At 43.8% G+C, this 27087-nt stretch overlaps 1 protein-coding gene across 1 annotated transcript in view; it reads left to right on the forward strand.

The window, feature by feature from the left end:
- The window catches only part of LOC101610831 (ubiquitin-conjugating enzyme E2 E2), a 290283-nt gene that overhangs the window by 236936 nt on the left and 26260 nt on the right, over positions 1–27087 (forward strand). Inside the window, exon 5 of the mRNA XM_045135971.1 lies at positions 17970–18117. Coding sequence (XP_044991906.1) covers positions 17970–18117 — 148 coding nt within the window. The remainder of the gene's footprint in view (positions 1–17969; positions 18118–27087) is intronic.

Genomic DNA, 27087 nt, shown 5'->3' on the forward strand with positions numbered 1-27087 from the left:
GCTTTCACTGCATTTGATTGGTCTAACGAGCACTGGTTTATGTGTTTAAAGCCAACTGTTGCCTCATCTTCTCCAGCCGCGGGTAGATAGAGAACACCTGGTCATCATGGAGCACCATGAACTTTTATGGTTAAAGTTTGGCCATGGATCAAATCCCTTTGTATATATTGAATTAGCTGCTTGAAATCTGTAGTTGAATGTCCAATAATCATCTCAAATTTATGAAGTTGACAAGAAAACTTAATTAGGTACCCTCACCCCACTCCAGCCAGACCAGCTCCTCCCATCTTTCCCTTCTCAGCATTTTGCATTTCATAAGATATTATTATTTAGAATTTTTTATGGACACATCATGTTGGTAGCATCATTTCCCTCCTCTCTGCTCCCACTCCGCTGAGGGCCCTCCTCAGTGGGATTGCTGGGGTTCACCATGGAGCCATGGGTTATGAATTGTGAGAGCAGCAGTCAGTCATTGAGGGGGGCAGTGCCTCTGGTCATTTCCCTCTACCCTGTGGCTCTTACAATTTTTCCGCCCCCCTCTTCTGCAAACCTCCCTGAGCCGTGGTGGGTGTGTTTGAAGTCCACTTTGGTGTTGAGCGCTCAGCAGCTTCTGGATTTCTGCTTTGGTGCATTTGAGTGTCCTCTCTTTATCTCATCACCTTGGCGCAACTTGTCAGGCTTGCCTTGGAAGCAGAACACTTGCTCATCTCACCAGTTCCTCTGTGGTTTCACCTGGGCCCTGGCTGATGTGCAAGGGGCGGATCATCTCCTGCCACGAATCAGAGATCTGTTCTTGTCATGTTGATAGATTTTGGTTGTCCTCGGTTCTCATTGCTTTCTGACTTCACTCCTGGAGCTCTGGCATGGTTGTGAGAAAAGAGGCAGAGAGAGAGAAAGGTGGGGGATGGGTGTGCCAAGGCGTCCAGCCACTGCAAATGAACTCCAGGCACATGCACCTTGTGTATCTGGCTTATGTGGGTCCTGGAGAATTGAATCTGGATCCTTTGTCTCTGTAAGCAACTGCTTTAATCACTAAGCCATCCCTCCAGTCCCCCTCCTAGTGAACTTTTAAGAAGCATTTCAGGGTGACAGGTTAGGTAACAGCCTACAAAGACCTGCATATTTGAAAAGCAACAACATGACAATGAGGATCTTGTAGCCTCGCCCTATGTTGTGCATCTGGGAAGGGGCGCTCTGGAAGTCATCGGAGCCCACAGCCACCACTCCTGGGAGGTCTAGTTTGTCAGTACACAGAATGCTTTAGTTAGCCCCAGGATTCACATGCATGTGGGTAGAAATGTCTCCCCAAGTCTCTGGAAATTGTAGCATGCTACTTCTACACAGAAAGTGGGTGTTGCCATGTGTGTGTGAATGACCAGGCAGGGAAGTACAGTCTCTCCTGTTACCCAAGGGGACGGATGCCAGGAAATCCTCAGATACCCAGGGGAACCCAGGCCTCTCAGATCAAGTGGCTCAGAATTTTTATTAAACCTGCACATCTTCCTGTGTACTTCACATCATCTCTCGGTTACCTGTGACACTAATACAGTGCAAGTGCTGGGTGAGTAGTTGTACTGTGTGGCTTAGGGAATGATGAGAAGAAAAAAGTGTCCACATGTTTAGTATAGATGCGATCTCTACCCCACCACAAGTATTTTCCGTCTGCTGTTGGTTGGATCCACAGATATGGATCTCAAAGACGTGGAAGGCCCGACTTGCGTCCTATCAGAAGACCAGGTGTTCAGTTCTTACAAAGGACCAACCTGAAATAAGTGGGGGTGGGGTGGTGAGGTGAAGACAGAGGATGAGGAGACTTTTCAGGAGACTAGTAAACCCTGCTTATACGCCAGGCTTATTACTGAACTCATCCCTTGCAGCAAGGAGGCGCAGTGTCCACGCCAAGATGATAAGACTGATTTACAAAGCACACATTATAAAGCAGTATTCAGCCCCTACTGCTTTCAGACCTCTGACATAAAATTGAATGAGGTCCAGCCAGGAGAAAGGCAGGGAGAATCATTAGGAGATAGTAGAATATCCTGGGCCAGAAAAGAGTTGAGGGTTTGCTTCAGGTCAGAACAGTGACTTCACCTGTTAACTCTTTACTCTTTATTCCATCAGCGTACCACGCAGCATCCAGACAGACACTGGGCACCCAGAGGTGGACACAAGGATGCTTTTCTTAAGCAGAGGTCACACTTAAGAGAAAGTAGAACAAGTCTCTCTAAGCTCAGGCATCGTTGTCATTTTGGTCAAGATAACTTGTGCCTTGATGGGCTGGAGAGGTGGCTTAGCAGTTTAGCGCTTGCCTGTGAAGCCTAATGAACCCAGGTTGAGGCTCGATTCTCCAGGACCCACATTATCCAGATGCCCAAGGGGGCGCACGCATCTGGAGTTCGTTTGCAGTGGCTGGAGGTCCTGGTGCACCCATTCTCTCTCTCTGCCTCTTTCTCTGTCTGTCGCCTTCAAATAAATAACTAAAACTAAATAATTTTTTTTAATTGTTTCTTGTAGAGCACTGTCTGTTGTGCTGTAGGGTACCTAATGTCTTTCCGGTTTCTGCCAATAGCAGCTCCCCCCATTCCTTGCCCCTTTCTCATAAAAAAAACATATCCAGATACTGCCAGAAGTCCCCTGAAGGAGGGATGTTGTGCCTGGTTAAGAACCACTGTGGTGACCAAAACAACCATATCGTGTAAATCACACAGCCGTTCCTCTGGGTGCCAAGACCCTCCTGCATAGACTTCCTCATGCATCCTTCTCTGTATGGAATGAAAAAGTCTGTGTTCTTTCACTCTTCTACTGAACAACTTCAGTTAAATATGGAGTTTCTTTTGGTTTGGTATTTGTCAAGTTCTAAATCTGTATACGTACACTATATTCTATATTTATGTCTTACTTGTACTTGTCCACTAACATATTTTAAACACCCCTATCCCCATCAGTTGTATTAAAAAACAGTACATGAAAGAAGTGATGTATGAGGCAATATTTTTAAAATTTCACTTACTTATTTGCATGCACATGTGTGTGGGGGGGGGCACGCGTGCATGTGCTCATGTGAATGAGTGCACAGGCCCTCTTGCTGCTGCAAACAAACCCCAGATACTTGTGACACTTTTTGCATCCAGCATACACGGGCAGCTTGGGAATTGAAACCAGGCTGGTAGACAGGCTTTGCAAGTAAGCACCTTTAATTGCTGAGCTATCTTCCCAGTCCCTGAGCAATACATTTGTTAAAAATTATTTTGAGTTATTTTCTTCATTTTCATTCTTTTTTCTTACTCCTCCTCCTTCCTTCAAAAGGTCTTGTTTTCAATAATTTGGTTTTAAGACCAGAATTGTATTTAAAAAAACATTTTTGCTTTGGTTTTTTGAGATAGGGTCTCACTCTTGCCCAGGCTGACCTGGAATTCACTAGGTAGTCTCAGGGTGGCCTCAAACTCATGACGATCATCTTACCTCTTCCTCCCAAGTGCTTAAAGGTATGCACCACCATGCCCAGCTTAAAAACATTTTTAAATAAGTAATATATGTCCATGAAAGTTAAAACAGTACAAGAGATATCCAATAAAATTGGTTCTTCCTCCCCCATTGCCCAACTCTTCATGAACCTTTGAGAGACATCTATTTTCCTGCATTTTTCATATTTACCATCTGTAAGATGCCATCTGTCTGGATTGGCATCATGCTTATATATCCTTCACTGAAGGAGTATCTGGTACCTCCAGCAGTTTCTTGTGATGAATAGATAATTTTCAGTTTCCCCCATGACAAATGGTTTTACCCTGCAGTAGGTTTTTGGAGTTGTATAAAAATAAATGTTGAGTAAATTCCAACTGAAGACAACTAACCCTATCAATAAGACAAGAAAAGACAGTTGGCTCCCTGTCATCACGTGAGCCTCTACTGGGGAGAGCAGTGGTCAGCCTCAGGGTGGGGGGCCGGGGAGAGCAGCGGTGACCCTTGGGTGGGGGACCGGGGAGAGCAGTGGTCAGCCTTGGGGAGGGGGGAAAGGAGCAGCATAAGAGACATCCTGAATCTTACTGTGGGTAGTGGTTACTTGCTTGGTGTCTCTCTGAAACCTCATCAAGCTATATACCGATGATTCATACACTTTTCTTTATATATGTTGCATTTCACCTTTTTAATAGTCTGTTTAAAATGTACTATTTGTATATTTAGATAAGGCCTTAGCCGTCACATGAAAATTACTGCATTAAATCTCACTGCCGGTCTCTTCTTCCCCTGTTGCAGTTGAGCTGTTTCTATTACCCCATACATCTCCATGGTAGAGTTGATTCTTCACGGTGGCCTGTCTGGTGAGCTCTGCATCATTCACGGCTGTGAAGAGCAGTTCTTTATGTCTCGCTGTCAAGCACAGATAACAGGCTGGAAGGGACTGCTCGGTGCTTACCCAGATCAGTGCTGCTTCGGGCGAATTGGTTTATTTAGCGTTGTGGTTTGACTGCCCTCACCAAAGCTCAGGCTGAAATTTAATCCCCAGGGTGAGATTACCCAAGGGTAGAAACTCCGTTCGTCTATTTGAACAGAACCTTTGGAGGTAATTAAACTTGGGAACTAGTCCAGTGGCACATGGTGGTTTTAGCTGGTGAGCTGGGATGCCAGCCTTGCCATGTGACTGATACCTGAGACCTGCAGAGTGGCCAGCAGGAGAAGGCCAGCATCTGATGCAGCCTTGTCTTACAGAGAACTCAGGACTGCCTAGACTACAAAGTGAGACCCCCATCTCAAAAACAAGAAAGTTAGAAAGAGAGAGGGGGGAGGAAGGGAGAAAGAAAAGGTGGAGTAGGGCATCCATTCAGAAGTGGAGAGACCCAACTATGACCCTCATGGAACTTGGGGAACATGGAGGCAGACGAGCCAGCCACTGCCTGAGGATAGCAGAGCAGTGGGGACCCCGGTCAGAGCACGGAGCACTTGAAGGCAGCGGGCGAGGTCTTGGGAGATTATGTGAAGAGCTGGTACCTGGAATTCAATAACAGTACTTCTGAGAAACATATTTCTGGCCAACTGATGGCAGCAACAAGGGGCTGCAGATCCGTGACCTTTTCATGGCATTTGGCCCCTAGAGAGCCAGGATCCTGCCAAGGTAGAGGTCAGGCGTGTGCCCTGCTGTTAGCTGAGTGTATCTGCAGCTGAGTGTATCTGCAGCTGGAAAGACATCCTAGGAAGCACTGGGAAGCCTGGTGGTAGAGAGGGGAGACCCCGTGGAGCCATGGCAGGAAATCCCTCTTGTAATAACCTCACCTAGCAATGATGAATGCCTCAGCTAGATTCAGGCAAGCAGAGAGAAGAAGTGAAGGAGAGGCTGAGGGGATGGTGGCAATTCCTTATTTATTTTTCATGTTAATGCCTCATTTCTTGTATGTGTTAATGTCACTATATATAGTTGTTATCCAAATCTAAATGGTATACACAGCCATTGTAGTGAACTGGTTATACATGGCATAAGGGATTTTGCTTGCAGACATATTTGAAGTTGTCTGTCTTCCCCTTGGAAAGCTAAGGAGTCCACAGGTGCTCCATACTTTGGTCCTTCAAAGTCCATCTTCCCTGATACTGTTTGAAACTTTCTTTCCTCAACCAGACATACAGTCTTTTGATCTGTGCTCTCATACCCATGTCTTCTCATGGGTGTTATAGTTGGTGACTTCGTCTGCTGGGTGATGAGACTCTAGAGGCCAGGACCCAGTTTCCTCATCAGAGCTTCTCCGCTCAGCACAGTGCTGTGCATGGATCACAAGAACACAAGCCCAGTGGAAACAGGGACAAGCATGTTCCTTTGCTAAAACTATATGCCTTTGCCTGTGGGATTGACAGTTCGCATCCCTTAGTGCCAGAGTCTCGACTGTATCTTCTGTTTCTGTCCCAGAAATTAATACAGACCAACCTACTAAGATTCCGTAAATGTTAGTAGATTGGTTAATTGCTTTGCAATAATAGAGAAAAAAAAAGAAACAAAATTTGTGATTATTTCCACTAAGCCACCTTCTAAGGAAAGGAACCACACAATTCCTGAGCTGTGCTTCCTTGTGTAGGAGTGAACAACTGAGCTCATGTCAGCAAGTACTTAGTGTGTATGGATTGACAACTAAGCAACACAGAGAGCTCTAACCATTATCAAAGGCCATTGTGTAGTCATGTCTACATAATCCTGAGGCTAGACATCCTAAAATGTCTGTGTTAAGTCAATATTTTAAGTAGAGGTCCAAATTTTTTATTTGGAAATATATTCAGACATCTTACAAAGAATTCCCTTTTTCGAGGAACCCTTCTACACTGCTGGTGGGAATGCAATCTGGTCCAGCCATTGTGGAAATCAGCGTGGAGGTTCCTAAAACAGCTATATGACCCAGCTATAGCACTCCTAGGCATATATCTGAAGGAATCATCTCATTTCCTTAGAAGTACGTGCTCAACCATGTTTATTGCTGCTCAATTTATAATAGCTGGGAAATAGAACCAGCCTAGATGTCCCTCAACTGATGAGTGGATAATGAAGATGTGGCACATTTATACATGGAGTTCTACTCAGCGGTAAAGAAAAATGAAGTTATGAAATTTGCAGAAAAATGGATGGACCTGGAAAGGATTATACTAAGTGAGGTAACCCAGGCCCAGAAAGCCAAGCAACACAGTTCTCCCTCATATGTGGATCCTAGCTACAGATGATTGGGCTTATGCGTGAGAATGAAAATACTTAGTAGCAGAGGCCAGTAAGTTAAAAAAGGAGATATAAAGGGAAGAGAAAGGAAGGGAGGAGGGTACTTAATAGGTTGATATTGTATATATGTAAGTACAATGATTGAGATGGGGAGGTAATATGATAGAGAATGGAATTTCAAAGGGGAAAGTGGAGGGGCAGAGAGGGAATTACCATGGGATTTTTTTTATAATCATGAAAAATGCTAATAAAAATTTTTAAAAAATTAAAAAAGAATTCCCAAGCCGGGCATGGTGGCGCACACCTTTAATCCCAGCACTCGGGAGGCAGAGGTAGGAAGATCACCGTGAGTGAGACTACATAGATAATTCCAGATCAACCTGAGCTAAAGTGAGACCCTACCTCGTAAAACAAAAAACAAAAAAAAAAATTCCCTTTTTCACTTAAGTTTATATAAGCCCTATTAGATGGGTGAAGTGGTTGATACCGTGGATATTGAGGGCAAAAACATCCACATGTTCTCAAGCAAGAAACACATATACACACACACACACATAAGTTTAGATGTTAGAACAGTTCAGAAAAGGCTTGAGTAATGCCAGAGGGGAGCCACCTAAAAGAAATATCAACAAAGGACAGAGTAACCACAAGAGGTGTTGGTCAAATGGTAAGTGTTCAGGGTATGTGACCATGGGAGGCGTCAGGCAGAAGTCAGCAGAGAAGCACAGAGGTAGCTGAGACAGTATCAGATCAAAACAAGTGGGGAGAAATTTCTCAGGAAATCTGGTCAAAGGTAGGGTTCCATCGAAACAAAAAGTCAGGGGGTTGAGAATTGAGACCAGAATGTTGAAGCGGTGGGCTCTCATACCATAACAGACACCTACAAGTGACAATATGGTCTAAAATCATGCCTCAGGTAAACAAGAAAAGATGTCGTCTGTTCCCAGCCTCAGTCCTGGCCCAAACTGTCTTCTCCTTTGGGAGGCCGGCTGCCCGGCAGTTCAGTTGATCACTCCTCGTAATGTCTCTGAACTTGGCCTGATCCATGACTTATGCTGAACAGTAAACTTCATGATTTTTTTTGAGGGGGGGGCACATGTAAACTGTTTGGGGGAAAAATAAAATGTGTATTACTATATGTCAGACTGAGTAGATTTGGCATAGTATTAGACAGTGTAAGTGTTCATTGTACATTTGATTTTTTTTTTTAAATAAAAGTTGGGAAACAAAATGAGCTGGGAAGCATTTCCCTCCTGGCAGCACACACAGATTTTGGAAGCCTGCTGTTGGGAAAACCAGGAATTGTAGGGAAGGCTTCCGTAAGGAAACAGCGCTGAGCACGTGCATGACAAGAGATAGCGGCAGGAAGAGAGGAGGAAGAGCTCGTCCAGACTCAGAGCCGCACCACTGTGAAGGGTGAGGTGGGGGCCTTTCCCTCTGCCAGCCATGGACACCAACTCTCCCTGGGAATTAGCACCAGAGATGCTTGAAGATATTATGCATTCCCATTAATGAAAAACATGTAAGGTAAAGATGAATGGATATGATTTTAAAAGAACCAGATTAAAATTTCTTAATGCAGGTTTTTTAAGAACACCAAATTTTTCTAATGTTGTTCAAATAAAAGTATATGAACCTTCAGGGAAGAGAAAAGTATAATTGATTCATCTAGACATCTCAGATTTTTAAATTCAAATTTCAAATTTATTTATTTATTTATTATTTTTTGGTTTTTTAAGGTAGGGTCTCACTCTAGCCTAGGCTGACCTGGAATTCACTATGGAGTCTCAGGGTGGCCTCGAACTCATGGCAATCCTCCTACCTCTGCCTCCCGAGTGCTGGGATTAAGGGCATGCGCCACCACGCCCAGCTTCAAATTTCAAATTTCTAAATACTGCTTATTTAAAGGAAATACAACATAGTGATATGGGCCATATTTGTAGAACTTCTGTCAGTTAAGTTTTCTAACTCCCAAAGAATTTAAGATTCATAACCCCAGTTGTTCAATTAGTATTTAAGATGTCTGTAATAACTACTGACTGAAATGTTAATCATATAACTTTAGCAATTACCCTAAATCAAAATTTGAATAGAAAAAAACAGACTCTCTTTAGGGATTCATGGCTATGTCGGATGACACCTCCATGATCCCTACCCCCCCAAAAAAGTACCGTCAACTGGATAGAGGAACATGGGAGATTCTTAACAAGCTGTGACTTTCAACTATGCTATATATGGATTCTTTATAAATGCATATGTTCTGGGATATTTTTGCTGATCAAAAAAGTGCATGTTGTCCCCCGACCCAACAAGGAAAATCAGGATCATATACAGTCACTGCCTTGAGGTTCTTCTGTAAACTTGCTTCTCTGGTAAATAAACGTCTGCGTAGCCTGTCTACAGAAACCCAATTCTGAAGTCTTTTCTTAGCCGTAATGCAGCTATCAGTTTGTAAAATGAAGTCAGCCCTGTTTATAAAAAGCACATATGGTGCAGTTTGCTTTCAAAAAGTAGTATTTGTTCTCTTTCAGCAGCCAATTTTCTACAATACAAAAATGAATACTGCAAATTATAGGGAAGGGAGAAAGGTGGTCTAGAGTGTTTACTTAAGATGCTGCTTCAGATTTCTTCCACGGAAACGAGATTGGGAGTGTATTTTTTTCCAGATGTTCTGAGTCATTGCATTTGTCTCCCCTGCCTTGTCTGCCTGTTTCTGTCAGATACATTTCCACACCATCTTAGGAGACAGTAACCTATTTTTAGGGATGTGTATTATAGAAAATATTGGAAACAGGGGAAAGGTTAAACCCAAAAGAACTGTCTTTGGAACCCCTGAGTTGTGAGTGGGACAAGGTGACCTAGACGGTGGAAGCAGAGACTGGAGACGTGGTTTGAGAACTGCCGCAGACGCACAGCGAGTGTGAGAGGAGCAGAGAGGACGAATGGGTGCTGGCACCCGGGCAGTTAGGCATGGGCAGGTAAGCGGAAAATAAGCCCCCGTGGTGACCACCAGAAAAACAAAGTTCAAGGTGTCCCTCATCATACTAAAGTTCTTCTAGTAAAACTGAGGAGTGATTTGTGAACCCCCACCTGTGTGGCCCAGAGGTGTGTTGCAGATGCTCCTGGAGTTCCTGGCAGGAGCTCAGAGCCAGTTTGCCTCTACCGAGATGAGGGGTGAAACGGATCTGTTCTTAGAAGAGGCCTTGACCCCAAGTCCAGGGCTTTCCTCGCTCCTGCTCTCTTTCCCTCATCTTCTCACTCAGCATGTGGCTTCCCGGAGCTGGGGGTGGCTGTGACCACAAGATTTTCAGTCATCTCTAGTGCCCTGCTTCAGAGTGCAGACTAGGTTGTCTGTCTTTCCTCCATTCTCCTCCCTCTGTTTTTCTATTTCATCTGTGTTCATTCATCTCCAGGGCTGGCCAGCTCTTAAGACAATAGACAAGTTTCTGTGGAGTCGATCATAAAGGTACCATTTTGCAAGCTTCAGAGTAAGTTATTGGTGTCTACCATAAAGAGCATATTCCTCAAAGGGCTAGTTGAGGAAGAAACATCATGTAGCAGTCTTATTCCCATCTCCTAAGATGCTGTTTCATGTGCTTCTGAGATGTCACTCAGCTCTCATTCTTGTAGGCAGCTGTCGGTCTCAGATTCTACACATCACTAACCAGAATTTTCATGCTCAGTGGTTGGAGGCCCTGGTACATCTATATTGCCACTGTGTCAGCTAGCTTAGAGGAACAAATGGGGTTTCTTCTACTTTCCCAAGTGATTCAAGTAGCCCAAATATAGAGAAACCTCATTACAGTATCATCCATGGTACCATAGAATCTTAGAGCGTCGCACAATGTACATTACACCTGCCACAACTCAGATTAAAACGTTCAGGTAGTAATAAAAGCTGCAAGTGTCCACTTCACTTCTCAGGTAAAGCATCTGGGTAGCTGTCCCTGCTAGTATGTAGTTTCATGATTTACAAGACTTTTCTAAATGCTGACATTGAAATTATCTGAACTGAACCGATGTTAAGTGACCATCTGAAGTTGTGGTAGAGCAATTGCTTTCTTTCTGATTGACAAGGCTTCTGGTGCTTAAGAATCTCAGAGAGGAGAGGATAGTCTCAGAATCAGAGTAATGATGGTAATGGCAAGGTGTCTTCTCTGCCGGTCACTGTACACACCTTCTCAGGTTTTCAGAACTCAATTCAAGAAAGCTGCTGAGACCCTATTCCATTGGCATTCCTACTACAGTTAACTGCTTAGATCTAAAGTTCATGTGATTTTCTTTATTCTCTTTTTACTGCCATTTTCAAAAGCATACTTGCCTTCATTTATTAGATGATTCTTTTCTCTCTTACTATTTCTTACTATTGGAATTAACTCAGTGATAAGCAGCTGAGTTCTCTGAACCTGACTTTGTCTTGGTTTCTCAAACTATAAATGGGAATAATAACAGTTTTCACCTCAAAAGTGACTGAAAACTAAAATATGTAATAAATGCTAGTGTCTATCCCTAAACATTGCATAATTTTAACCGGGGTGAGGGGGTAAAGGATATGAGAATGGGTATGCCAGGGCCTCTAGCCCCTTCAAACAAACTCCAGACACATGCACAGCTTTGTGCATCTGGCATTACATGGGTACTGGGTAATCAAACCTGGGTTATTAGGCTTTACAGTGAAGCACTTTAACTGCTAGCCCAACTTCCATTTATGTTTAAAGAATCTTTAAATATGCTATACCATATAGAATTGCCTTGTGTAGAGTAAGATCTATAAAACTATTTTAAAAGGTGGGCACGTTCCTTCTGCTTATGTTTACAGCTTTATCAGTGGAGGTCATGTGGTCAGTCATTTATGTTTTACATAGATTCATTAAGCAGCCATCTTGCTTCCTAATTTATTGTTGTATATCAGACACTTGGCACTTAGAAAGCAGAAATGAGTCATCTTGTTTAAGAGGTGTCACTGGACATCTCTTAGGTTGTCTTCTCTGTTCGGTATTAATTTAAAAGTGAGTGCTATTGGATTACACAAGCCCCCACACTGCTTGTAAGTTCAGTGCATAATTCTAGAGATCATGGTCCCAATGGTAAAATAATTATGTCCTGTTCTGTATGACATATGGTTTGTACTCAGTGATCCAAAGCTGGGGATGTCAAGGTGATTCCTTAGCACCTGTTTGAGTTTAGATACTGAGTCATCTTCATTGCAACCCAGCCTGTTGTGATTCTGAAGTTTTTAAATGCAATATGATTATGTCCCATGCCACAAAAACTCATGTGGAAAACTCATACCCATCTGTTTTAAAACTTCTTAATTGACTTAAATTATTATCTTGCTTGGAAAGGCTTGTGAAAATCCAAGCCTTCCAATAGTACACATTTGCTCTTAAGCCTTTGCTAAAATCTAATTGATTCTCATTCATTCTCATCTCCTCTTATCTCTTTCCCTCCCTCTCTCCTCCTGCTCTCATTATGGAGGCAAACACCTGTACCCATGTCAAATAGGCTGTAATTAAGAGGGTCTCAGGCCACTATGTCTTTATCAGATGATGGTACAATGTTGCTCAATCAAGTAATCCACATGTCTTCTACACTATAAGAACTCCATGTAGAGATCTCAGTGCATCAGTGATTCTTTTTCTAAAGGATATGGTACAACGTGGTCCTAAGCTGATATTATTCCTGAGACCTCTGAAGAGTCAAATGCAAAGTTCCCACAACCCCAGACTCATAGAACTTCTCCTGAAAAGTAAACTGTGTGCTGAGGATGAGCTGTCCCTTGGAGCCATAGCTGACGTAAGAGCACATTTAAGAGCCCGGTGACAGGATGGCTGTGATATGAACACACGCACTGATTCTGTGTGCGAGGAAGGACTGACAGGCAGGATTCGCACCGGGTGCAGACTTCAGCCGTCACAGCCTCTATCGTTGGTACTCCGATTTCACAGAGGCAGAGATGGAATCTCCAAGACACAGCGATTCACCGGAAAGCAGGGTTCCAGCCCAAGTCCACCTAACTCCCAAACCCATATAATTCCTTCCACAATACAACTTTTAGACAATGGAACTAGAATAATCCTCAAAAATAATCAAGTTAAGTCTCATTTCTTAGGAGGCAGAGGTTCAGCGTAGCCGTGACTTCCTAAGAGAAACACTCCTTAGCAGGTTGCCCACCCTCCACCTGGGGCTGGGACTGACCCCAGGGCCGTGTGCATACTTGGTAGGCTCTCTATCACTGCGCGTCCTCCCCACTCACATTATGATGATTTTCTCTTTTGAGACAGGATCTCATTAAGTTAGTTGCCCAGGCTAGCCTTGAACTTGCAGTCCTCCTGCCTCAGCCTTGTGGCCAGCTGCGACCACAGGCCTGTACCACCAAGCCTGCTGCTGCTCAGCATCGTTCTTCTATGCTACAGTTATGTCCAGAATTGTTACAACTTGCTAAATTTGTTTTTGAGGCTAGGTGATTCTGTGAAATATAGAAATAGCAACTCCATTTTAAGATACTTTTAAAAATAAAGTACTAAAAGCAACTAGGAAATACATGCACATGTCATGTTAGTTTCCTTTCGGTGCCATAACAAGGAATCGCAGATGTGGTGGTTTCAAGCCTTAGAACCACGTGAATGTGTTCTTGTATAGTGCTGGGCAGAAGTAAAAGTCAAGGTGTCGCTGTGACTGAGTTCTTTCTAAAGGGTTTAGGGAAACACCGTCCATGGCCTTTTCATGGGAGCCAGCTCTGTGTTCCATGGCTGGTGGCCCCTCCTCCCGTCCCTTAACACACCTCCAGTGCTCACGGTCCTCCTGCCTCTCTGCTGAAGGACCCTGGTGATTATATGGAGTCATCCAGATGACCTAGGAAAACGTCGCTCGGCCTCAAGCTCCTTCATTTGATGACTCTTTTTCTTTAAACCAGAGGAGATGACATGCATTGGCTCCGGGGACAAGAATGTGGACATTTGGGTGGAGGGCCATGATTCTATGCATCACACCGATATGCTTATACCACCTGTAAAACTGGGAACTGGCCACCATAGATAAATAAATTTTCTAAGCCATTCTGTCCAGATCATGTGTTTGAAATGTCCTTGTTAATGGAAAATCTTATAAAAGGTCATGCCTTCCCTCCTTATGGGATGAGGGAGCACTGTCGTAAACATCAGTTCTGAGCCCTGCTTCAAGCATGGCTGTCAGTACACTTATGGTTTGGTCCAGAAAGTTCAGTGAAGGCGGGATTGGCTTTATCATCATTTTCTGTCATTGGATTCTTTGCCAGGATTGTGAAAGGAACAAGTTACCCAGCTTCCTAAAATACCGGGCAGGGCTTCTTCAGGGAAGTGGGGAGGGGAGAGGACAAGCATTTTCTAAGCGGTTAGGAAGCTTTGGCTGTCTGTCAACATTCAAGACATCATTGCCGATCTGTGGTTGGATAGACTCCGAGGTCCACAGGCTGTCCCGTGTCTGTCTGCTGGGGTGTGTGCCTGCAGTCCAGACATCATTGCTGATCTCTGATTGGATGGAATCTGAGGTCCACAGGCAGTCCCGTGTCTGTCTGCTGGGGTGTGTGCCTGCAGTCCAGACATCATTGCTGATCTCTGATTGGATGGAATCTGAGGTCCACAGGCAGTCCCGTGTCTGTCTGCTGGGGTGTGTGCCTGCAGTCCAGACATCATTGCTGATCTCTGATTGGATGGAATCTGAGGTCCACAGGCAGTCCCGTGTCTGTCTGCTGGGGTGTGTGCCTGCAGTGTTTCCCTTAGGTTCTGGCAGAACATGCCAGCTCTTTTAAAACTTTCCACTACTGAATTTTTGCCTCAGTTAAGAAATACATTATTATGACTAGACCACATATTTTACTCATTACTGGCTTAATTTAATTAAATCTCTTCTGAAATAATCCATAGGAAATCTTATTAAAGCAGCATGGGGCAGAAACATATCTTAAAATATCTTCATAGACCTGGATGTTGTGGCACATACCTATAATCCCAATTAAAGTATGTGGTCGGGTGGATCAGGTGTTCAGGGCCAGCATTTGCTACATAATGAGTTTGAATCCAGCTTGGTCTACATAGACCTTGTCAAAAAAAAAAAAAAAATCTTAGCCATCTATGCTGTCCCATGCCTATAATTCTGCACTCAGGAGGCTGAGGCCCTTGGATCTCAAGTTGAAGGTTATCCTGGTCTACATAGGTCCTGTGTCAACAGCAACCACAAAATAAAGGCTTCTGCTCACCCGGTATATAACCCCCCATTCTCTGTAATTTTTGTTCTTAAGTTGTGGTTCTGAAATGAGCTTTTTTCTAAAGAACACTGATATTAGGCCTCGGTGAGACCATTGTCCTCCCGAGCACTAGTCTCCTTGGTTGTCAGCACACAGTGGGCTCTTGCTGTGAGCCAAGCCCCGCACTGGCTATCCACCGAACGAAGTGCGTGGACGAGAGCTCCGAGTGGTGGGAAGTCTGGCACTAGCTATAGGGACATGATGGGGAACCAGGAGAGACCCCCAGTCACAGAGCCACAGAGGAATGAATGCCTGGCACTCCCCTAGACTCCGGTGGTAAACGTGCTGCCTCAGCAAGGCAGGAGCTTTGGAACGCTGTCGCGTTAGAACACCTACGACAGTCAGCCGAGAGCTGCACGTGGGAGGATGCTTGACTACAGTAACACCTGTCAGAACAGGAGACCATCGCCAAGTAGATCCTGCCCATCGGCATTATAAAACACTCAAAATTTTCACAGAATTCTTTGCAAATTTGTGATTGATGGCTTTTTTTTTAAAACTAAGCTGCCTCTCGATTTCACTTTGAATGACATGTGTCTACTTAAAATACCATTAGAAATAGACTTTTGGGCCAGGCATGGTGACGCATGCCCTTGATCCCAGCACCTGGTAGGCAGAGGTAGGAGAATCACCATAAGTTTGAAACCACCCTGAGACTACATAGTGAATTCCAGATCAGCCTGGACAAGGCTGAGACCCTACCTACAAAACCAAAAAAAGAAGAAGAAGAAGAAATAGACTTTTGGCCTGTGCCTGCAAGCACAGCTCAGAAGGCTTAAGTCAGAAGATCATGAGTCCCAGGCCAGCCTGTGCTACAGAGTGAGACCCTAAACGTGGTGGTAAGTGCATGGTGAGACACCACTGGTCACTGATGGGAGTGTGTGCTGATATGTCGTCCCTCCAGGACAGAGCCTACAGCTTCCGTTTCTGCTGACCACCAGATGCATACACTCTAGGGCTTCCTCTGTGGTTCGGCCTGCAGCCAGTTTTTATAAACATTCCTCACATAATTGACACAAGTATGTATTCTTGTATTATTTGGGACATTGAAGTTATCATGTCTTGGTCTAGATGACCTAACAGTTATGGTGGTGAAATGTCACTTTGGGGTCATCGATAGGTCACTTATGTCACTCGTTACTCTGTGGGTTGTTACTGTGTGTTAGCTACAGTGGATTCAGAATTGTCATTTTCTGGTTAATGGTTCACTTTATCATAGTACAGTCACCCTCTTTACTCTTAATGCTTTTGCCATAAGCATCATTTGATCATTATGGAGTCATATAAGCTCTTTTTAGTTAGTGTTTGCATGCTTTGACTGTCCATCATGCACAACTTGTACTTCTCCTCCATCATGGCCCAGGTGACAAGTTTGTTTTTCTCACCTGTGGCATGTCTTTTTGAGCCCATTTACTGGAAGACTGCCCATTCAAGCTTTATGCAAGGGTCTCACTTCAACCCCCTTGCCACACACAGGCCTGAGATTTCATCTGTTTCCTCCATGGGAGCATTAAAATTCAAATCTTCGTGTTTTTAAGACTGCCTACCCCCCACCCCCCGCCCCGGCTGCTCTTCCCTCTAAGCGCACCCTGTCTCCTACACTGCCGGCTGGTGTCCTGACTGTAAGTTTGGGTTTTCATTTGTGGCAGCTGGGAATTCTCTCATGGTTTCAGCTATGTACGTTAAACGAGGTTGGTTATACTTTCTTCAGTGTTTCTGGGTGTATGAGATCTGCATGTAAGAGCGAGATGGTGGATCTGGCCTGAGGCTCAATCCTGATCTAGTCCGATAATGGGGCCATGTTGTTAGCAACTTGGAAGACTTTGGGTCTGCCCTTCCTGGGATTTGACTCATGTAAGTTGTATCAGCTGCTGGCGTTCAAGCAGATGTTGAATGCTCTGGTTGGGTGGCAACACCAACAAAAACCCATGTGTGTGTGTTTTCCTGGTTCAGAGCCATCCTGAACTTAGGGAAAAGCTGGGCTTTAGAACACTAAGATGTTTTTAATAGGTCAACTTATAAATTTAAGAACATTTGTAATACCAAATAACAATAAATAGCATTAAAATATTACTATTGCTTATATTAAACTCATAACTAACTGCTTTGTACTTAATTATTCTTAAAGCAAGGTTTTTTTAATTACATAAGTTTCAAAATTATATTTAGGTCAAGAAAAATGACAAAATTGCGATTTTGGGGGAAGGTTAGGCTGCGCCAATATTATATTAGAAATATAGAATTTAATAAGGAACAAGTTCATAAATTATAGCAATATAGTGATAGAACTAACAACAAAACATAGCTGTAATTATAACACATAATTGTACAAGTGAGGTGTATTGATTCCTTGCATGTCCTCATTCTTACTGAAAAAACATGTTAAGAAATGAAACTTGGGCTGGAGAAATGGCTTAATAATTAAAGCATTTGCCTGTGAAGCCTAAAGACCCAGGTTTGATTCCTCAAAACCCACATAAGCCATATGCATATGCTGGTGCATGCATCTAGAGTTTGTTTGCAGTGGCTAGAGGCCCTGATGTGCCCATTCTCTCCCTCTTTCTTCCTTTCTCTCCCTTTCTCTCTCTCTCTCTCTGTCATATAAGTAAAATAAAACATTTTAATTTTAAAAAAGAAATAAAGCTTATTTTCTTTCTAGTGTTCCCAGGCTTTGTGGTGTCTGAATTTTAAAAATGTACAAAATCCGTGCAACAACTAACTAGAATCCATCAAAAGTATTTTTGAAATTTTTCAGAGGTCAAAGTCAGTTTTCTCCACTCATGAACATTCCTGTAACCACATCAAAAGGAAATTCAGGTCCAAACCAAAGGACTCAGCACCAGAAGCAGGCATCTATTTTCTGTTATAAGTGATCACTTCCATTTACTTGTGATTCTTATACCTCAGAAAAAACCAGCAATGTTTTCACTAGTGGCCTGGACTGATGTGTTTAATAAAAGCTATCTCCACTTATATCAACTTTGCATTGTCTTCTAGGTAACCTTCCGAACGAGAATTTACCACTGCAATATTAACAGCCAAGGCGTGATCTGCCTGGACATTCTCAAGGACAACTGGAGTCCAGCCCTGACCATCTCCAAGGTCCTCCTCTCCATCTGCTCACTGCTCACAGACTGCAACCCTGGTGAGGTTCTGGATTGGGTGCCCGGCTGGAGCAGCACAGTGATGGCAGCCTTAGAACTGGGGCCACTGCAAGGCCACCACTGTCCATAGTCTGTAACAGTATTGTGTGTGTGTGTGTGTGTGTGTGTGTGTGTGTGTTAGTTTTATTTATTTGCAAGAAGAGAGCATGAACATGCCAGGGCCTCTTGCGGCTATAAACGAACTTATCACTTTGTGCATCTGGGAAATTGAAGCCAAGCTGGCAGGCTTTTCAAGCAAGCATCTTTAACTGCAGAGCCATCTTCCCAGCCCCCTGTATTTTTTTTTAAATTAAATTGAACCTTCTCCTTATTCTTTTAAGGACCTATTTATTATTTGCTTTAAAAAACTGAGGAAAAAAATGTATGATCAAAATTAATGAAAACAGCATTTCAGATGAGAAAAGTGCATTTAAAGAACACATTAAATGCTCTTGCCAAATAAAATATCAACTAAAATGGGTTAATCTTTAATTAACTGTCTACTAGACATGCTAATTTGAAGAATGTGGACTACTGACCTAGCAGCCAAGACAGTAGAGATCTTGCGCTTCTGGGATCATGATAACCTGTGTCCTGAGGAGTTCTTGGGTGAGAATGACCTGGGGATGCCGAACTAGGAAATGCAGCTCCCCAGGAAACTGAAGAGTCACAGCCACACCTTTGGGGGCTTTGGGCTGTTCAGGAACTTCCTGGTCCTCTGCATACCTTTGTATGTGATTTTGTCTCTTGGACTGGTTTCTTTGAACTAAAAGATACTATCTGCAATTATTTTTCATATTTAGGGTTACTTTGGAAATGTTTAAGATCCAAGAGTAGCTCTAGGATTCTCACTGATGCTCTCAAGGGAAACATTCTCTTTTTAGTATTAATGTTCCTGCGGGACATCCCCTCTCACACGGGAGGCCATGGTGGAATGCCTGTAAGCTAATTTGTGGTTCACATACCCAGATGCCCCCACATGAGGCCTGTAACCCTAAAGCAGAGTCTATGAGAGACTGTTCTGCTTATTAAAAGACTGAATTCGTCCCTCAAAGCCATCTATCATTACAGAGATGACAATCAGAGAGCTGGTGTTTTGAGGGGAGGGGCCGGATTTTCTCCTTGGGTTGCTTCTTTGGGTTGTTGATTTTTTTCTCACTTGGTTGGATTGGTTTTTTTGTTTGCTTGTTTGGTTTTCATTCATTTGGTTCGTTGGTCATTTGCTGTGTCTCAGAACATTGCAGATGCACTGTACATAAAATTAAAACTGACTGTGGCTAATGCAGAATCCTTTACATCATGAGAGCCAAGCATGGTGGCACATGCCTGTAATTCTATCACTCAGGAAGCTGAGGCAGGGGGATTGCGGGCTGGAGGCCAGTACAAGCTATATATACAGACTGGTTGAATACCCCCCCACCAAGTAAATACATTTTGAAAATAATTCTATGCAATAGGAAGACTATGCCTAAAGGTAATAATAGCCCTTAAAACTAAAACCTATGTGATAAGAGAACAGTATTTGTCAAATCATGCTAACATTCAGTTTATCACATTCCAGTATAACACATAACAATATTTACTAATTAACATCTCACTTTTATGAATGTTGACATTTCTAGGATTTTTTTTTTTCAGTTTGGTTTGGTTTTGGTTTCTTGAGACAGGGTCTCATATGGCAGCCCAAGCTGGTCCTGAACTCCTTGTGTAAGCAAGGATGACCTGGAACTTCTGATTCTCCTGCCTCTGCCTCCTCCCAAGTGCTGGAATTACAAGGATGTGCCATCATACCTGGCTTTAGGTTCTCAAAAAGAGTTAGTTGCAAATTAGGTGGTTCATCCCAGGATTTAGGAGATGGAGGAAGGAAGATCTCTACAAATCCTATACAAGCTTGGGCCTTAGCAAGACCCTATCTCAAGACGATAGACAGACAGATAGATAGATTTATTTATTTATTTGCAAACAGAGACAGGGAAGAAGAGGCAGACAGAGAGAACAGGCGCACCAGGGCCTCCAGCCACTGCAAACGAACTCCTGATGCATGTGTTCCTTGTGCATCTGGCTAATGTGGGTCCTTTGGCTTTGCAGGCAAATGCTTTGACCACCAAGCCATTTCTCCAGACCCTACATGTATATTCTTAAACACATCAAAATATCCTCTTTTTGGTGGATTTATTTCACTAGGCTAAAAACACACTTTTGACTTCTATAGGATTTTTTTTCTCCTTAAATAAATTGGCCCTCTGTCTAGCCTGTCTTCAAACACAAAGCTAGACTTGATAGAAATGGATACCTGACTGTCCTGTGTGGTTCTTTGGTTGGTTAACACAAGAATGCTCTCTGTAGAAATAGACCTGCATAGTGGCACATATTTATCCACAAAGAAGATGCCTGGTGCCAGTCCTTCACCAACTAATTTCTTAATCCTTTATCCTCTACTTATAGTTTGCAATTGTCATTTTTAAGAACATTTGACCCATTTAAAAACAAATATGGCCAGGTGTCATGACACACATCTGTTGTCCCAGCACTCTGGAGACAAGGGTAGGAGGTCCACATGTTTAAGGCCATCTTGAACTACAGGTTGAGACCCTATTTCAAAAGAACTAACAAAATAAAATGTCATGGTTTATGACAGGGGGGCTTCTCACCCTCATTAAGAGTACTGTGCATCCTGATAGAGAGGAGTGTTCATCCTGAGAGTCGTGTGTGTTCTGAGAGAGAGCAGGTGACTGATAAACACCTGCTCAGCTGAAGTTAGTGCTGACTGCCACTCTTGGATTTCCTGATTGCTGCCCAGCCCTGAGTCAGGGGTGTCTACTGATTCTCATGACCTCAGTGGGCCAGGTAGATTTGCTGCCGACCTGACAAACCACTCTTCATGTTGAGCCACTAAGTCTGGTAGCCCCTTTTTCTTCTCAGAACCCTCTAGAGCTTGGCTGTGATGCCCAGCTAGGAGCAGAGTGGCAACAGAAAGGGAGGAGGATGCTGGACATAGGCTCAGCTCCAGCTTCCAGGTTTCTGGGTTAGCAGGCTTGTGAGCAGTATGTAGTTTTTGAAGTACCTAAGTGGAAAGTACCAGTAAGGAATTGAATTTCCACTTCTCAGGAAATGCTGTAATTTGTAAATACTGTTTTCTTAAGTGATTATTCACATATATAAAATTGATGTTCTAAGCATATGTGGTGGCTCATGTTTATAATCCCAGCACCCTGGCAAGCCTGTGGGAGAGTTGTATGAGTCCCAAGGCCAACCTAGACCTTATAGTAAGATCCTGTCTCAAAAACACAGTTCAGACTTTGTTCTGTTAGATCTTTTCAAGTTTATTTTTGTTGTTTTGTGTATTTAAAAAACAAAACTCTGAAATGTTTTGTGATATTTATATATGTAACCTGTCTCTTCAAATATTATTTATAATGTACTTACATTGTGATATTCAGACCTATAAATATGGGTGTAGTGGCTTGATTCAGATTTCCCCCATAAACTTAGGTGTTCTGAATGCTAGGTTCCCAGCTGATGGAGATTTGGGAACTAATACCTCCTGGAGGCGGTGTGTTGTTGGGGGCGGGCTTATGGGTGTTATAGCCAGCCTCCCCTTGCCAATGCTTGACACAGTCTCCTGTTGCTGTTGTCCATCTTTTGTTGGCCAGGAAGTGATGTCCACCCTCTGCTCATGCCATCATTTTCCCTAGCCATCATGGAGCTTCCCCTCAAGTCTATAAGCCAAAATAAACCCTTTTCTCCCACCAGCTGCTCTTAGTTGGGTGTTTTCTGCCAGCACTGCAAACCTGACTTCAACAATGGGTATTGACCCAGCCTCTAGAAAAGCAGAAAAGCATTTTGGCCAGGTGTGGTGGTACACATCTTTAATCCCTGCACTTGTGAGCTTGAGGCCATCCTGGAGCATTAGAGTTCCAGGTCAGTCTGAGCTGCAGTGAGACCTACCTTGATATTTAAAAAAGACAGAGAAGCACATCAGCTCTCAGTCATGCTGGGGCATTGCAGAGAAATGGCCATGGTGTTCACAGCCCCATGGCGCAGCAGCTCCAGACTCTGCCCCAGAGCCAAGTTACACAGGAGTCATTAGCAGAAGACAGAAGGTAAGAGATAAGTGGCCACAGAGATGCTTTAGAAACATCTAGACCTGTAAGGACATGCAGATCACCTTCCACCAGTGCTAGAGTGGTCTTCTGGCTTCTGCTTACATGAGACAAGAGAACACCCCCTGCTGCTCAGACCTGCTGTGGACATCTCTGATGGTGAGAAAGTCCAGTCGTGGCCAAGCTCTCCCTCTGCCATCTCCACATGTCGACCATGGCTGTGTGGCTGGTAAGAACTTTCAAAAAGCACCATGTCACCACAGCCATTCCCCCCAAGCAAGTTTAGCCCTCCGTGTTGTACCTGCCCTGTTTATAACGTGCACAGCTGGCTTTCAGAACCATTTTATTACTGTTTCCCCACTCTACTCTCAGCTCCTTGAAAGCACAAAATGAGTTTTCTCCTTGATCCCTGACCTAAATAAACAAAATCCTTTTTGTTAAGAAACACACCTTTCTAGCATCTAACGTCAAGAGCAGTTTCCATCTGCCCTTGCACTTCTGTGTTGAACATCCCAGAGTCAGCCCTCCTTCCCATGCCCTCGCCCCACGTACAGTGGCAGCTTCTTTCCCCAGAGAAGCAGAACTCTGGGCATGGTTTCTAGATCTCCAATCAGCTTTCCAGTTCACTCTTTTCTTCTGTGCTTCTCATGACCACACGTCAGAGTCCTCAGGGAGTGGGGGAGCGCTCATGAAGACACAGCTTGCCTCTCACCTATCTCTTATAGCAAAACGTCACTCCCATTTGCTAAGGAGGAAAATCCAGATTGTCCATCCCATCTTCATACCTGTTTTTCTCATTTCTGTTTCCTTAGTCCTGGCCCAGGGGACAGCTGCCAGCTTTGCTCAACTCAGAACAAGATACCAACATTCTTTTTTTTTTTTTTTAAAGGTAAGGTCTCACTGTAGCCCAGGCTGACGTAGAATTCGCTATGTAGTCTCAGGGTGGCCTCAAATTCAGCAGTCCTCCTACCTCTGCCTCCCTAGTGCTGGGATTAAAGGCATGCACCACCACGCCCGGCCAGCATTCTTAAAGTTGGACTCTAGGTCCCTGGGGTGGCATTTTGCAATTCCTGTCTGTTGCTTTACACCATGGTAGAGTTGTCCTGCATCCTTTCTGGGATTTGTGTGGGTGTGTCTGTCTGACAGTGGCAATTCACCCATCCAGGGTGACTCAGAGGCCAGCTGTGTCCAGCTCATAGTGAACGGGGGGAAACTGGGGGAAAGACTTAACCCAGGACATGGTAGTAAAAACTGACTTAGCTAGGTAGCTTCTAGATTCTACATGTTCACAAAGGTTATAACAAGCCTGAATGTGAACTTACCTATTCTGAGCAGTATGTAAAAGTGTGAGTGCTTTTATAATTTATCAAGGACTTACAGACAAGTTATTTTTAGGCATATTGCTTTCCAGTTACTTTTCATGCCAATCCTGTTTAACTAAGATATGATAGGAAACTTCAAAACAGGTTGCTAAGAGTTTCATTTACATTCAGGTAGCAAGGATTGAGTTGATGGCCTGTCCCTGATGCACAGGTGTGTTACTGTGGAGACAAGCCACTGGGTACACTTTTGGAAGGGCTTTTGCAATGCTAGAAAATGGACCTTGAGCCTTGAGCAAGCTAATCAAGCACTAACCTACTTTCCCAGCCTTGTTTTTAAAACACAGACATGAACACTATGTTCAAATAATATGTATTCCTAAGGTCCAAATAATGCTCTGCAGTTTTACTTTGGAAATTTGAAAGGATGAAATAAAACTCCTATAGCTTCCTGGAAAGTGGCCCATGCGGACAAAACATCATAATTATCAAAAATAGTTTCTCTTTGTAAATCAGATATTTGAGGGCATACGATGCCTTGATGGCATATTGTAAAAACATAAAGACTTACCATAACCCAACACATGCCAGTAGCGGCAGACAGCTACCTGTGCTTCTCCTCCCTGGACATAACACCTAAAAGCCTGCCACCGGCTCGGCTTTCTGGTCTCTGAGGAAGATGCTGGTGAAGTCCCAGGCCAGTGGTTCCTGCACAGCAGCAGTGGCTACTTTCTCTTCTCTTTGTGTTTTGGGGCCTTGGACCTTAATGTCTACCACAGCGCTGGATTTGTGTTATGTCACACTGGTCCAGAGTTCATTAGATAAGCATTGATGACTTCCCTTAAAGCACTCTCATATTTATTTCCATGATATGTACTCTTGGGAAAAACTGTAAGTGGAAATATATTAGTCAGGTGTGGTAGAGCATGTTTACAGGCCCAGCACTTGGGAGCTGGAGGCTGGAGGATGAGGAATTCAAGGGGACGCTCAAGGCCACGTCAACTACATAAGACCTGTCTCATATATGAGTGTTGCAGTCAGGTTCACAGTGCTGGCACAAAACACCCCAACCAAGAGCAGCTTCTGGGTAGAAAAGGGTTTATTTTAGCTTACAGACTTGAGGGAAAACTCCACGGTGGCAGGGGGAAATGAAGGCATGAGCAGAGGATGGACATCACCTCCTGGCTTACAACAGATGGACAATAGCAATAGGAGAGTGTACCAGCCACCGGCAAGAGGAAGCTGGTTATAACACCTAAAAGCCCACCAACAATACACTGTCTCCAGGAGGCTTTAATTCCCAAACTGCCATGGGCTGGGGATCTAGCATTCAGAACACCTAAGTTTATGGGGGACACTTGAGTCAAACCCCCACAATTATGGATAAATAAGTGTGCCATGTTTTTAGAACTTTTTGCTTGAGTTTACTACAAAGAAATGTGGTTGCCAAGTAAACATTTTTGAAATTTAGTTTATTTTTTTTCCTGAAAATATGCATGTTTCTCCCTAATTGAACACCACTACCTTTATGTTGAAGGCATTTCTCATTTTCTCAGTTTATGGTGCTCAAGGTTCCCGGGCATCCATCAGAAGCTATGGTTGGGACAGCGGCGCCTGTGGGTGGCATCTTGGAAGGAAGCTGTTCTCTCTAAGGAGCCCTCTCCAGTACCAGAGCATTTTCCAGGAAACTTACTGTTGGTATTGGTTTGGGTTTTCTCTTGATGTGGTACCTGGGCTAGATGACTTTCTTATCCATACTGGCTCTGGTGATGGGACTTGGTCATACCCAGCCTGAGTGAGATGCGTCAGGGCAGTGGGCAGCGAAAGAGCTGACTTTGCAGCTGATCTGTGGAGGCCAATATTAGGAAAATTCCAGAAGAGAGCACTGAGCTAACAGTGTATGAGGAATGAAGTGTCACTGAGGCAGAGACCAACTTGTCCCATGTGGGACATGCACGTTTATTTACCTGTAGAAGGTGGTCTTTGGTGGGACCCGAACACAAGCTTCAGCCTCACTCAGAATGAGCCTGTGACTGCACAAAGGTCACACTGAGAATATGGTGGACAGCATAGAGTCATGATTAATCATATGAGTTCAAAAGTTAATAGCCTGGGCCCATGTGGTAAAAGTTTTTAGCTACAAGAACACTCTTTGAAGGAGATTTTTATCTTTTTAGGTGATTTCAAGTTGCAATTTTAGAACTAAACAAAGAAGCCAGTGAGTAACATTGGGAGGTGCACGTGGGGAACTCGGGCCCTGAGTAGCTTCACAGGGGTATGACCAAGCACTGATGTTTTAGAATTGAGGGTAGTTATGTTCCTTGATAGCATTTTTGAATGGGCTTTATATTTCTAAAACGAAATCTCTTTCCCTCTGCTAAGCTTTTCTTAAGTCAATTTAAAATGAGCAATTTTCACTATTGGCCCCTTGCTTTGGAAACTCACATTAGCTGGACTAGCCCTGTTACGTACCCTGGCCTCATGACGGTGGTGGAAATGTAATCTGAAACACTCACCTCAGCTTTTAGCCTCTTCTGTGATGTTCTATTGTGCATGGTTTGCTTTTTGTGTTTTTTATATGTTGTTGGGTGGGGGTTTTGGCACAAATTAGTAACTTTTTATTACAATCTGTTCACTTCTCTTCAGCAGTGGCCTCTGATTTTGATAACTTGAAAACTGTTCTCATCAAAAGGCTGCCGTATCTGAAGTTAGGATGAAAATTCTCTTCAATTCACTTGTTAAAAGATACTTTCCTGAAGTTTTCCTTCCTAGGAACCACCAATGCTCTGGCCTTAGTCCTTTAAAATTTAATTTAATTTAGCTCATCTTATTCTGGCCTGGGGTTGGCACCCTGGACCTCCAGCATGCTGGCTGGAGTGCCCTGGTACTTTGGAGAAAGGCTCTGCAGGAAATGACGGGTGGCCTGGGTCTCCACCGAGTCTTCGCCAGTCTTTCTGGTGTTTAAACGTAGTAATGTGTCGATGCTCTAGGTGTCCGATGTTCAGTGGGGAATTGGGCAGAGCTGTGGTGGCCGTGCCTGGGAACACAAACAGGAACAGGAAGAGGAATGGGAATGCCTGCTACGGCCCGAGGGTCTCGAGCCCAGGGCAGCCTGGGCTGCATAGAGAGCCTATGTCTCGGAAAAAAATGAGAGAGAGCAGAGATGGGATTTAGGGTTAGATTTTAACGAATTTATTTGTTGTGGCTTGTTCAGTAACAGTCATTAAAGATTACAGTGAGTTAAAAACGCAGAGAGAGGCTGGGAAGATGGCTCAGAGGCTCGGAGGGCTGGCTGCACGTTCGTGGGGCTTGGGACCACCCATATCAGATTCCTCAGCACCCACCTAGTGAACAGCTGGCAGGGCCACGTCTGTAACCTCAGTCCTAAGTATAGTGGAGAATCACTAGAACACATCGTAACAGAAATAGAGTCTACAAAAGAACTCGACACCAAAAACAAACTGCTAACACACCCGCCAAGGCTCAGGGACTGTGGCGGAAGAGCGGGTGTGAGGACTGTAAGAGCCACAGGATGGGCAGAAATATCCCG

This window comes from Jaculus jaculus, chromosome 16 (genome assembly GCF_020740685.1).
Source record: "Jaculus jaculus isolate mJacJac1 chromosome 16, mJacJac1.mat.Y.cur, whole genome shotgun sequence".
In the NCBI taxonomy this organism is placed as follows: domain Eukaryota; kingdom Metazoa; phylum Chordata; class Mammalia; order Rodentia; family Dipodidae; genus Jaculus; species Jaculus jaculus.